General features: G+C 40.9%; 1 protein-coding gene across 2 annotated transcripts in view; it reads left to right on the top strand.

Annotated features, from left to right (window-relative positions):
* The first annotated feature begins 553 nt into the window (after nt 1-553).
* LOC148542231 (troponin C, slow skeletal and cardiac muscles-like) overlaps nt 554-13,014 on the top strand; it is a 38,664-nt gene continuing 26,203 nt past the window's right edge. Inside the window, exon 1 of one of the 2 annotated variants that reach the window (XM_088470946.1) lies at nt 554-667. In XM_088470946.1, the coding sequence (XP_088327072.1) occupies nt 644-667 (24 nt within the window). In that variant the 5' untranslated portion in view covers nt 554-643. The remainder of the gene's footprint in view (nt 668-13,014) is intronic. The other variant, XM_088470941.1, reaches the window with a different exon arrangement.

Here is a 13,014-nt window from a genome sequence, read left to right as displayed (position 1 = left end):
CATCTAGTCAGGACTGTAAGAAGCTGTTGTAACAATGGTGCCTCCAGTACTGAAGGCAAAACTCCCATCCCAGTGAGGAAGATCTGCATCACTTTGTATGCTTGCACTGTACGAGTATTAGATGCTAATAGATGGCTTGCAATTCTCTACTAGAAATAGAAACAGATCTTTTCCCTTACCTTTATGAAAATTAAAAAAATTTAGCAGGTAAGGATATTATTTACAGCTTTAAATAACTTGTGTTTAATAAAGTTTTCATAATTTATATACTGTATAATATGCAATTGTCTTGTTGATTTAATCAATGTACTGTAAGTAACTGTATATCTGCTATGTGTTTTCAAATCTTAAAATCATATTTCTAATGACTGCAGCTCTGAAAAAGGAATAAAAATCTCTGCTATCCCAGTTTCCATTAAGTATATAAATAAATGCATCTGGGAGTATGTTCCACATACTAGTCTTATGTTTCCAAGGGGATGGGACGGAACCTGTTAAATGACACGAGTGATGTGTTCAGGAGGAGCGACCAGTGAGTGGCACTTTAAGATTCTTCCTGTGTCCTATATATAAGCTCAGCCCTAAATTGTCATTTAAATCATCAGTTTCACCTCTACAGGACTCTTACCAACCCTTACTTATCATGGATGATATTTACAAGGCAGCTGTAAGTGACATTTATAACATATAATTTGATGAAAACAATATAAGCGAAAAGAAAAGCTTGATTTTGTTGTTAATATAGGTTGCTATAATTGTTTTATTATTCATTAGTGCTTTATCTATCTTTAAAGAAAACTTTTCATTTGCTAGTGTTTACTATGTATATACTATTTATAAAATATAATTCATGTCTACAATATGTATTTATTTCTTTGAGTAATTGCTACAGAGAAGGTGACTGAAGTCGACTAAAAGTGTATACCTAGAGGTATATTTACTAAGGTGCGGTTTGTAGAAGTGGAGATGTTGCCCATAGCAACCAATCAGATTCTAGCTATTATATTCTAGAAAGTGCAAGATAAATGATAAGTAGAATCTGATTGGTTGCTATTGGCAGCGCATCCATATTTATAAACCTGCACATTATTAAAGATATAATCTCAGCAACAGCAAAGTACATTAAGTACAGAATAATCTTTATCTCATATAATCATTGGCTTTTATTTTGTTGTATAAAGTCTCTCACCTTGGTACCTTGTACCTTTTGGCAGTAAATGTATAGCCTTATAATTTACTATAGAATGTACAACATAGTTATAAGATAAATCGTTTTTCCATTTTTTTTCTACAGCACTATTCAGTTTAATGTGAACAAATATGAATAGTCCCATTCAGAGGAACGTAGATGGTACAATTTCCATTATGAATAAGCTTATGCCATAAACTCAGATTTGTATGAATAGCTAAAATTGGCATTAAAAGTATTAAATGAAAAGAATGGAAATAGAAACTGTGTCTGTACTGTATTTAATTATACGATTAGGGAATTAAGTAATTAAAATATAAGTGATTTTAATACTCTGGTTTTCACTTGCTCATAGAGACCTGCAAGCCTCCCACAGTGTCAGTAACTGAGAAGCCACATACATAAACACAAAACCAGAGGCCTGCAAAGCATTCTAACAAGACATTGACCTTGAAACCTGTCTTTGGCTGTGACTTAGCACAGTGATGAGATGTAGTACACACATATTGTACACACTGGACAACTGGCTTACTTAGATGACCCTGTTGTGAAACATTAGAATCTAAGCTGCCTCAATTTGCAAAATGCAATAGAAGAAGCCTATTTTTTCACTGAATAGTGATATACAATTACATGGTTTTACCCAGATTTCCATAATGCAGTGTCCTTGAATTAAGTTGTAATCATTTGGCAACTGAAAAATTAAGTAAATAAATGTATATTGTTTATTATTAGTCAACATGATGTCAACACTTAAGGTGCGTACACACTGTGCGATCAGGAAAGACAGTATGATTACGACATTGTAATCGTACCGTCGTTCCTAATCGCCTGTAGTGCCTACACTGAACGATCAGTCGTTCAGTGCAGGCACACTCCATCATTCCTGAACATGGCCAATCTGTCATTATTGGCAGATTGGCCTGCATGTTCAGGCGATGGACAATGTCGGAAACGACCAGCTGGCACGCGCATCGCTGGTCGTTTCCTACATTTTAGTGCACCATTTGTGCACGATTACTGAGCGATTGCACGATTACGATGTCGTAATCGTGCAATCGCTCAGTAATATCGCCCAGTGTGTACGCACCTTAATTAATTTAATATTCTAAGCTATTCATAAATATGTACATAGAATATCTGTTCAAAAAGCTACATTTTATTTGAAACACTTTTAAATGTCCTAGCTGTATACTGTACAGTGTATTCCATTTTAGTTTGAACAATGGGTTGTCATCATCCATTAACAGCTGTTTGTCTGATACATGAAGCATAAGCACTAGTGCTGGCCATAACTTTTAAATAGAACACATTGCTTAGGTTATTATTGCATGACCTTCTTCGTTCTAAGACATAATTCTTTTATTTTCGTAAATACTTTTAGTCTTAGCAGAACTTGCAAAGAACTCATTATGACTGATCTAAAAAAAAAAATAATAGAGCCTCATTGCAATATGTACTTTTAGTTTCCCACAATTAGTATATATGATTATAACATAGATTAGTACAAATGAGTACAGGCCCTCCCAATATGTGTTATTATGTTAAAAAAAGGTATACAATGTTTATGCTGTATATAGTGGTATAAGCTATATGAAAGCTGCAAATGCTTTAGTCCTCCTTTTGGGTGTTCGGCCTGATAGCAACAATGTCACCTTCCTTCTTTAGTTACAGTCCGAGACTAAACATTAATATGTTTTATCTACTAGCTTTTCAACTTGTGTTATGTGCACCCCAAGGGTACCTCAAATAGAATCAAGGGGGACCTCAAGCTATTAAAATACATCTATCGGTCATTTTAAAACATTTAAATACATAAGGAGAAGTTTGGATTAGCATTAAGATATGTTTAAACACAAGAATTGTCTATCATTTATATCTTACTGAGCAATTAAGCAATTACATCAGTAAACTCAGTGCCTGTATCTTCATGCCTACATAAGGTAATGCAAAGGTTGAGCTATATTTGGTTTAGCTTTCAGTGTGTAGACCAGATAAAGAACCTAAGGTTAAATGCCATTGTAGCTGAGCTACTTGTAACAATCAAATGTTTTATCTCTCTCTCTCGCCTATCCCTGAATGTCCATGCCAGAAATAGGACACATGCAGTAAGGATTAGGTTACTTTAAACATAAACTAGTGAGGCATGTCTCCTAAACCTCTGCAGTGCCTGAGTATCTATCTAGGCATATGGCTAGAAGGCCAAGACAATACAATCACTGCAGCACAGCTGATATTTCTTATCTCTAGTATGAGTGACAGATGGGATTCACATTTCATTCTCAAATGCTATTGTAGTCTTCAGGTGTCTCTTAAATGGCAGCAGCTCAGAGGACAACTGATAAAAGCATTAGCTATTTTTATATACACCTTAGGGTAAATTTACTAAAGTGAGAGTTTTTAGAAGTGATTTTTAAAAGAGATGTTGCCCATAGCAACCAATCAGATTCTACTTAACATTTAACTAGCACATTCTAGAAGATAATAGCTAGAATCTGATTGGTTGCTATGGGCAACATCTCTTCTAAAACTCACTTCTAACAACTCTCACTTTAGTAAATTTACCCCCTTGAATCAATTTGCTTGCCATGGGTCTAAAGTGTCATAGTTGAAATTTTAGAAATATCTGGTAAGAATAGCTAAATATTGTAGGGGTATGATGCTGAAATTAATATTTTCAACTGCAGTATATCATGCAATTATTTTTTTGCAGAATAAAATTAAGGTGATCTTATTTAAGTCAAGAAATGTAATTTGTACCTGGCTTTATGTATGTGCACAATATGTATATCTATCTACTGTATATCGTTCTACATATACAGAGGAACGTAGATGTTACAATTTCCATTATTATGAATAAGCTTATTCCATAACAATGAGTGTAGGATGTTCAGTGCACAAAGGCCCCCAAGCCACGAAGGCCCAGTACTACCCATCATTTTCCACTGCAGCAGTCAGTACAGTTGTGGTCATTAAGAAACTACTCCATAGTCCACTCCAGCTACATTACTTTGGCTCAGTCTCTCTCTCTAAAGTAGCGTATAGTGGGTCTTTCTTTTTATTGGTTTGTGAGTTGTCACTCAGTTTTTCTTGTCGATCTGACGTCACCTATATTATAATCTGTTGAAGTAGGATTAGTCTGCTGCAGCAGCACTGCAAATGCTAATTAATTGTGTGTGCAAGAATAAATACCAAAGTCAGCTTATTTGTATGACTTGATTGTTTATTGCAGTACAATGTTTGTAAGGAAGGCTAAACAAGTTTGAACAAGAGGAAATTAACATAGTGTGTACCGTTACACTTTATTTTATAGTACAGTGCTTGTGCTCATTTCAAAATAAAGTGCAAGTTTAAAGTACTCTTCTGTGTACCGGATATATATATACATTGCAGACTTATATGTGGTTTCTTTTGGCTTAAGTTTGGACCCTCCAGAGAACTTCTCCTCAAAAATGTTCATACAGGGAAAGATTTTTCAAATCTGGGATAGCGAAAAAGTGGAGAGATATAAAGTAACAATCAATCAGTTTCTAACTCTCATTATTCTAATACTGGGTACACACTGTGTGATAAATTGGCTGTTCAATTGAACAGCCGATATACTGTACCTGTATATCGTGGGTGTGTACCGGCGATATGTCTGTGAACGACATAGGCCCTCATTCAGAGCCGCACGTTAACAACAGTACGCTCGTTGCGTTCCGATGTTGACTAACCGCGCATGCGTCGGTGTTACACTGCGCATGTGCGTACGGCAGATTGCGAGCTTTTTTTCTCTCGTTCCTAAAATAGCGTACAGGAAGTGACATGTCAAATGTGATTGACAGAACAGGGCGTTTTTGGGTGTTGACGGGGGTGGAGATGAAAAAACGCAGGCGTGGCGAGGCGTTTTTGGGGCGTACATACATTAGCAGATGCGAACGTCAAATGTGTTCGGACCGTCTCATACGTCACTGGAACATCCGCTTTCCCTTCAAAATGCTCGCACAGCTTAGGGTCAGGATTACTCGACCACATTGGCGATGGCCTTCTCCTCCGTCCCGGGACTCAACGATGGTGCTGCGATTAATCGCGGCTGGTCAGTAAAGTAATTAGTGTTGGATTGAAAACCGGCTTGGTATGTGTTTGGAAAGCAGTTTATTGGGATAGCACAAAAGCGTACGCAGGTGGAAATCAGAGCTGCTAATGTCATGATTACACAATCAATTAGCGTACATTTTTGGTGTTTTATTTTGGCCACAATTTGTTGGTTATGGCCTATTGTAACAATAATGTCATCATGTTTTAATTAGCTCCCCTTTTTTTTGGTTTACTGTGGAATTTGCATCGCTATGTGATTTTTTAAACGTTCCTTAAAGAGGCCTTTTTTTTTTTTTAAGAGGGTCAGTTTTTGCCTTTAGGGCCAGGATTAAATGTAACCCATTTGTACAATAATGTCACAATACAATGTCAGTTTTTTGTTTTAAATTTATTGTTTAAACACAAACAAATTGGCCTAATATTTTGTTGCCTTTTTTTTGTGGCAAAGATATTTGTTAAAAAAAAAAAAAAGCCATAACTGGTAACATAAACGTAAATACCAAAATTAAAAACATTTCACAAGAAAGGAGAGGGAAGTTTTGACCAGAAAGGAATATGAGCCAAGCACAGAAGGAGTGTGGGAAAAGTCGCCATTGCTGTCACCGTTTTCTCGCCCGTTTGGCTGGGTGAGGGTGGGCGCCAGACCGGGTCCGGGATGCCATCGGGCTGGCCTGTCCAGAGGCAGATGTTGTGGCCTCTGGACTAGGCACAGGGCTAGGCACATTTGGAGGATTGGCTGATGTTGTGCCAGAGGTGGAGGATCCGGATGTTCCGGCAGGAAGGGAGGTCGGCTCCACCATGTGCTGGCGAACGAGCTGCTCCAGGGCATCGGCGATGCGGATGTTGGCCCTGGTATTTTCCGCCAGGGCCTGAGCAATGGTCACGTTGGCCGCAGCATTTTGCTCCAGGGCCTCAGCCACCCGTATCAGACTGGCGTCCATCCTCTGCAGAATCTCCGTATGGAAATCCGATTTAAAATTGAGTTCTGTGAGGAGGCCCACTGCCTGCGAGGGGGCACGCCCTGGACTGGCTTCTGCAGGGTCCTCAGCCGGATGTACTGGTTCCTCCCCTGCAGAGCCAGCAGAAATTCTGCGGCCAAGGCTCCCCTCTGGAGCAGACTCATCCGCCTCTGTCTCTGTTAGGAAAAATGCGAAAAGACTCACATTAGAATCTACATATTGGCACAATAGCATTTCAGAGTTGGTGACATCACAAGACTTACCTTGGCCAACATGAGGAGCCGCAAAGTCTGGCATGTCCGTATTCATGTTGGACACGCCAAACACCTCCACAGCCTGCACACACCCCTGTGCCAGCTCTTCTAAGTCTGTCAACTCCAATGACACAGGGGTGGGACCCCCACCTGTCCCCCTTGCATGCCTAGCCCTGTCGGCAAGTTTTTGCTTGAGACGATATTTGAAGTCTGCCCATCTGTGGAATGAAATTGGAACCATTATCCTTTTTTTTACAATGGGGTTTGTTTATAGGATGGGAAAGTGTTTACTTACCGCCGTTTGACATCCCGGGCTAGACGGACATAATCACCCACCCTATTGACAGCAACGGCGACCTCCTCCCACATTCTCCACTTCTGGCTTTGGCTCATATTCCTGGCTGCCTGGGGCAGGATGTCAACGCACTTCTGGATCAAAACCTCCATCTCCTTGCTTGTGAAATGTGGCTGCCTTTTTTTTTGGCAGCTTTGGCGGGTTGACTGGGGCCAGCAGTCTCTTCCATGTCATCCTCCTCACCTATTTGGGTAAATATGCAGATTTAGCCACTTCACAACTTGCACAATATTATGTTTTAAAAGAATCATTGAGACCAAATGCATGAAGGCCTTACCGCCGGAATTTTGGCCATTGTTTCCCTGGTCTGAAGCCATGTCTCTGCTTCCAGAATGAAATCAACCAGAAATTAAATGTGATTTCGTGACGTATTTATACATGCGTCCTTAGTTTGCGGCCGCATCATTGATTGTGCGTCCCTATGATTCATCCTTAATTTGTGCGGGAAAATAAACACTATTTATGGCTTGGTGTGTGTGGAGTCGAGGTTGCGTTGTTGGATTGTTGGCGGTTAAGTTGGTTGGATTTTGTTGTTTGCGGTTGGAGGATTTGGCGGTGTTTGTATTTTTTTTGGTTTGCTACAGTTGTTTTGGTTTTCCGTTCGCATTTTTTTGGTTTATTTTTTGCCATCGTTTCCTGATTTGGTAAGTTTTGTGCAGTCTAATTTGTGGCCAATTGGTGTCTACTTCTGTTTTTTTTTTTTTTTAACACTAATTTCATCTATTTTAGTTTGTTTTGGCTTTCGGACCCAAAGACCTTTTTGAGGGAAATCTTATATATTCGATTTTGGTAAGTCCATTATTTTTCTTGCATTTGCGAACTAATTAACGCATTTTTGACTGTTGGTGTAGTGACTTGCATTTGCGAACTAATTAACGCATTTTTGACTGTTGGTGTAGTGACTTGCATTTGCGAACTAATTAACGCATTTTTGACTGTTGGTGTAGTGACTTGCATTTGCGAACTAATTAACGCATTTTTGACTGTTGGTGTAGTGACTTGCATTTGCGAAATAATTAACGCATTTTTCGAGGCTTATTCATCATGTAAACCAGTTTTGCTTTTCCCTTTTCCATTTTTGGGGTCCATTTGACCCCTATTTGACGTACGGTGTGCAATGTCATTTTCATCGATGGCCAAATGTGTGTTTCGCCTATTTTATGTGTTGGCTTGCACCAATTTGACAAACATAAAATCACCCTCTAAATTTTTGATGTCTCATTTTTGGCTTTTTTACAGTTTATACGTATCATGACAATACCCCGGCATGTAAGCAGCTATGGATGGTATCATAAAGCTAAGTTGTTTTATGTTACTTTTGGGGTGGCTCAAAAGCCTTACATTGTAAACTTTGAATTTCAGGTAGATCTGGGGCGAATTGTTCTGGCCCTGCTCCCGGAAGACGACCAACCTCAAACTCGTCCCAGGCGTAGGCATCGTAGGCATGCAAGGCCCCAGATATTTCGAACACGTGTCACCCTTTTTGGAATGCCCGATGATGAGGTTTTAAGACGCTACCGTCTACCTCCCAAAATCATCATAGACACTCTCTCATTAATAGAAAGTGATCTTGAGCGGCAAATTGACAGTCCAACAGCAATACCACCACTGACGCAATTTATGGCGGTGTTACATTTCTGTGCCTCAGGATCGTTTCAAACAACGGTGGGAATAGTGGCGGGCATCTCCCAATCCTCCTTTTCCCGGATCCTGAGGGCAGTGATGGAGGCACTTTTCAAGCACCTCCATCATTTTATTAAAATGCCTTTGGATATGGGTGCCCTTAGTGTGGCCAAGGCCAATTTTTACCAAATAGCTGGCTTCCCACACATCATAGGGGTTGTGGATGGTACTCACATACCACTTCAGCCTCCAGCACGGCTGGAGGCAATATTTAGAAACAGGAAACACTATCACTCCCTGAATGTAATGGTGGTATGTGATGCCTCCCTCCAGATCCTGTCCCTGAATGCTAAATTACCAGGAAGTGCTCATGACTCCTTCGTCATCCGGCAATCAGGGATATGGCAGAAATTAACCAACCTACAAGCTGGTGATGCGTGGCTTCTGGGTAAGTGGAGACCTTTAGTACATAACAATGTTAAGCTTGATACACAGTGTTCCTGATGTTGTCTATTTTTTTTCACAGGAGACAGTGGATACCCTTGCATGTCCTGGCTGCTCACTCCTTATTTGGCTCCCACACCAGGGCCACAAAGTGTGTATAATTCCGCACTTACAGCCACCAGGCAAGTGGTGGAGCGCTGTATCAGCCTTTTAAAAGGCCGATTCAGATGCCTCCACCGCTCTGGTGGCGAGCTCATGTATGTGCCGGATATGGTGTCTAAAATTGTGGTCCTGTGTGGGATATTTCACAACATTGCCATAAGGAGTGGTGTCCCAATGCAGCCAGAGGATGCCTTACCTGAGGATGGCCCCCCCGAGGTTGGTCGGAGGTCAGTATGTGGGGGGGCCATACGCGATGATGTTGTGGCCAGATTTTTTAGGTAAGTTGTAACAAAACTACAGTGTTTATACCTAATGTGTTTGTGTTTGTTTGCGAACATCTAATTTTGTGTTTTTTTTCTCACCATCTTCTGTTTGTTCACATAATCTTTGGCACTCCAACGCTCACTACTTCCTGCTACCCTTACCAAACCTGGATCTGGTCCTTTTGGGCATATATTCTGGAACCCATATCGCAACGCCATGTTTGTGGAATCATGTTGGCATGGTCCTTCGTCAACCAGTTCTTGATTTTTTGTTTTTATTTAATTATTTCTTGGTATGTGTTGTATTGGAATTTATCACTGTGTTCTTTTTTTGGGAGTGACCACTTTGTTTTCTCTGTTATGTTGTGAATAAATGTTTGGAGAGTGAAATGGTCTTCCTTTTTTGGGACGTTAACAGCAAGTGTAACCAGGTTAACAGAAGTTACATTTGACTAAGGGGTAATCCAGTACTGACGCCAGTTGAGCTAAACTGAAATATGTTTTCAGCTTCCCAACCCACACCAAAAGGAAGCCTGGCCCAACCTTGGGATTTGTAAGATTGGCCTAAGCAGCTTGCGCACCAACTAGGAACCTGTAAAATGTAGAAATATGTAATTGACACTACACCCAAAAAGGGAAATGACATTGTTACTGTTATGTGTTTCTTGTGTCTGTTTGACATACAAAGACAAAACACAATCTAACTTTTAAAAAAGGGAAATCCTTGCAGGAACAGTCTACTTATGTCAGGCTAAACTATCTTGGTTTTGGATTTAAAAAATGAGCCAGAACGTATATTTGTATGAAAAAATTTATTTTGAAAAGTTAACAAAAATAAAAAAACTACTGGCGAAGGAGGCCAGACAGCCGGTCGAGGGCCACAAGAATGCCAATTACATGTTGGCGCATCTGGCCAACACAATCCGCCACCTCTTGCCGACGCCTCTGTTCCTCTGTGGGTGAGAAAAGTGTGTGGGTTAATACAACAATAGGGAATCCACATTAAAAAAACAAAAACACAACGAAATCACTCCTAAACCTAAAAAAAAATAAAAAAAGGGGGTGCTGCCAAAAATACAAGGCCTATGTACAAATTCCCACAGGTGTGATATGTGTATGTTGAAATCACCAGGAAGAGGTAAAGGCAAACTGCGAAATCACCAAAAGTCAAGCCACAAAAACACAAAGAAAGGCACGACACATGATTACATACAAACAGTTTGTGCTTTAAAAAAAAACAAAATAAAAACATACCGGGAGCCAAAACGGGAGCTCCGGAAATGCCTCCATGATCCTCCTCGGAGGATCCGTCATTCCCCAAAGAATGGGGAGGAGTTATGATGGACTCCGGGGAGGGGGTAATTGGAAGAGGGGTGGGTGGAGGAGAGGGGGAAGTGGGACGGAGGGGAAGGAGGCCCGACATTTCCGGGAGAGGGTCTGGGAAGGATGGGGAGGAGTGGGGAATAGGGGAAAGATTTGGGGTGGAGTGTTGGCTGGGGGTTGGGGATAGTGGCCGGGAACGCCGTCTGGACGGACGGTGACGGCGGAGTCTTGGCTGTCCCCCTAAAATATGTCAAAGAAATTGCGGTTAGTTTATGGACAAATCCGGGGACCAAAACTAAAAAAAAAAAAAAAACCAAAAAATAAGCCAAATAGGAGTAGAATGAATAAATCAGAAATAGAGGGAAAACATGCACACGCAGATATGAGTACAAATAATAAATAGGACAGACAGGAAAACATGCACACGCAGATATGAGTACAAATAATAAATAGGACAGACAGGAAAACATGCACACGCAGATATGAGTACAAATAATAAATAGGACAGACAGGAAAACATGCACACGCAGTTTGCCCCACAAACACAAACATTAAAACCACAATACATAACACTTACTTTCCACGATCTGCATGCGAAAGCATGCCAGCAAGCGGGGCGTTCGCCGTTGCAGGTCGGACCACCTGCGCTCCAGCTGACCGATGTTGCGGCGTGAGCCGAAGGACCGCAGGCGGGACCGTGCCTCCGCATACGCGGAGCGCTTCTGCCGGTTGGTGATGGGTGGAGGCTGGCTGGTGATTCGGCGATCCATGACCTCCGTAAGCACCAGCAGCTCGCGCCTGGTGAATGCGGAGGCTCTCATGATGGCAATGGTGTTTTTCTTAAAAATCATTTTTGATAAAGTGTGTAAAAATTTTCTGATTGGCTAATGTATTTTGGAAATTAACAGGAGCAATTTTATTGGTTAGTGTATGAGTCATGTGTTCGACAGGGCCAGAAATCTCTGGAGAGTTATGATAGGCTTGATGCAGTGACATGCGTAAGCAAATTTAAATAAAGAAATGAACCACAGAAAATTTGTGGGGATCCACAGCAATAGAACAATTGTTTAATTGTGGTTCACATGTTTTTTGAACAATAAAAGCGAATGGTTCATCCGTACGTATTCTGCGGGTAAACACAAACACGGACAAGAGTAAAGTTTCTTGCATTGTGTTGAAAAAAAACAAACAATTAAGCTAATTGATACATTGATTGGCATGATACGATTGATGGAGGTAGGCAGAATAAAGGAGCAGGTAATCGACATCTGACAAGGCCACTTCCTGTTTATACTTGTGCGTGCGTTCCTTTCAAGCCATTTCGGGGATGTACGCTCGCTATTTCGTACGCTCGTTAGTTAGAGGAGGGGTCGTCAGAGTTTAGGGAGGAATTTTAGATGCGAACGAAAATACGAGCGAGCCATTGAATTTAAATATTTTTGTACGTACGCCTAACGTACGTGCGCCCGCTTGCGAGTGGGTCTGAATCAGGGCCATTGTACACAAACATATCACATGGGCTGTGCAGCACAGCCGATGGCCGATATATCAGCAGATATATTAGCACATCGCGTTGTGTGTACGGGCGGTCACCTGACTGCTTGTACACATGCTGCAGAGGCCGCCGGTGACTGACATCGTAATTAGGGGGGCACATGCAAATGCCCATCCAGTTGTGACGTCAGGCACAACACATCGGGCGGATGATTGGTAAGTGTGTGTGCACTTACCAATCATACGGTAGGACAGAAGTCCGATCCATCATCCTAGTGTGTACTCAGCTTAACACAGACTATAAAATTACATTTAGAAACTGATTGGTCACAAATATATTTCTCTACAAGATTTGTTAAATCTTCCCCACAATGAAAGAAAGGCTTACATTGTGTACAATGTTCTAAAATATTTACTATTACACAAAAAGACAAAATATACTGACAAGATAAAAAAAAAAATATATATATATATATATATATATATATATATATAATGTGTGTGTGTGTGTGTGTGTAAATTCCAACACGTCCGGCACTCGTCCACAGTGCAGACAGAGCATGCCCAGGTGCCTTCCCAATGTGATAGCACTTGGATGATGGCGGCACTCAAGGGACTTTACTGATAAATAAACATACGCTGTCACAGCGATAGCGTCCTTCGTTCCTTTTATTAAACCTTTTTCAAAGACAAAAAATGCAATGTAGACAAACACTAACCTGTATACTGTACAAGGAGAGACACCCAGAATGCAGAAAGGGAAAAGACTAGTTCCCCTTCAGATACTGTACCTGGAAGTGACATGAACTGAGGGCGGAAGTGCAGTTTCCTGCCCACACAGACCAGCAAAAACAGAAACTTGGCCCCT

The sequence above is a fragment of the Taudactylus pleione genome, unplaced genomic scaffold (assembly GCF_031769625.1).
Source record: "Taudactylus pleione unplaced genomic scaffold, aTauple2 ptg000015l, whole genome shotgun sequence".
Lineage (NCBI taxonomy): Eukaryota > Metazoa > Chordata > Amphibia > Anura > Myobatrachidae > Taudactylus > Taudactylus pleione.
The sequence above is the reverse complement of the archived record's forward strand: the minus strand, read 5'-3'. Positions and strand labels throughout refer to the sequence as shown.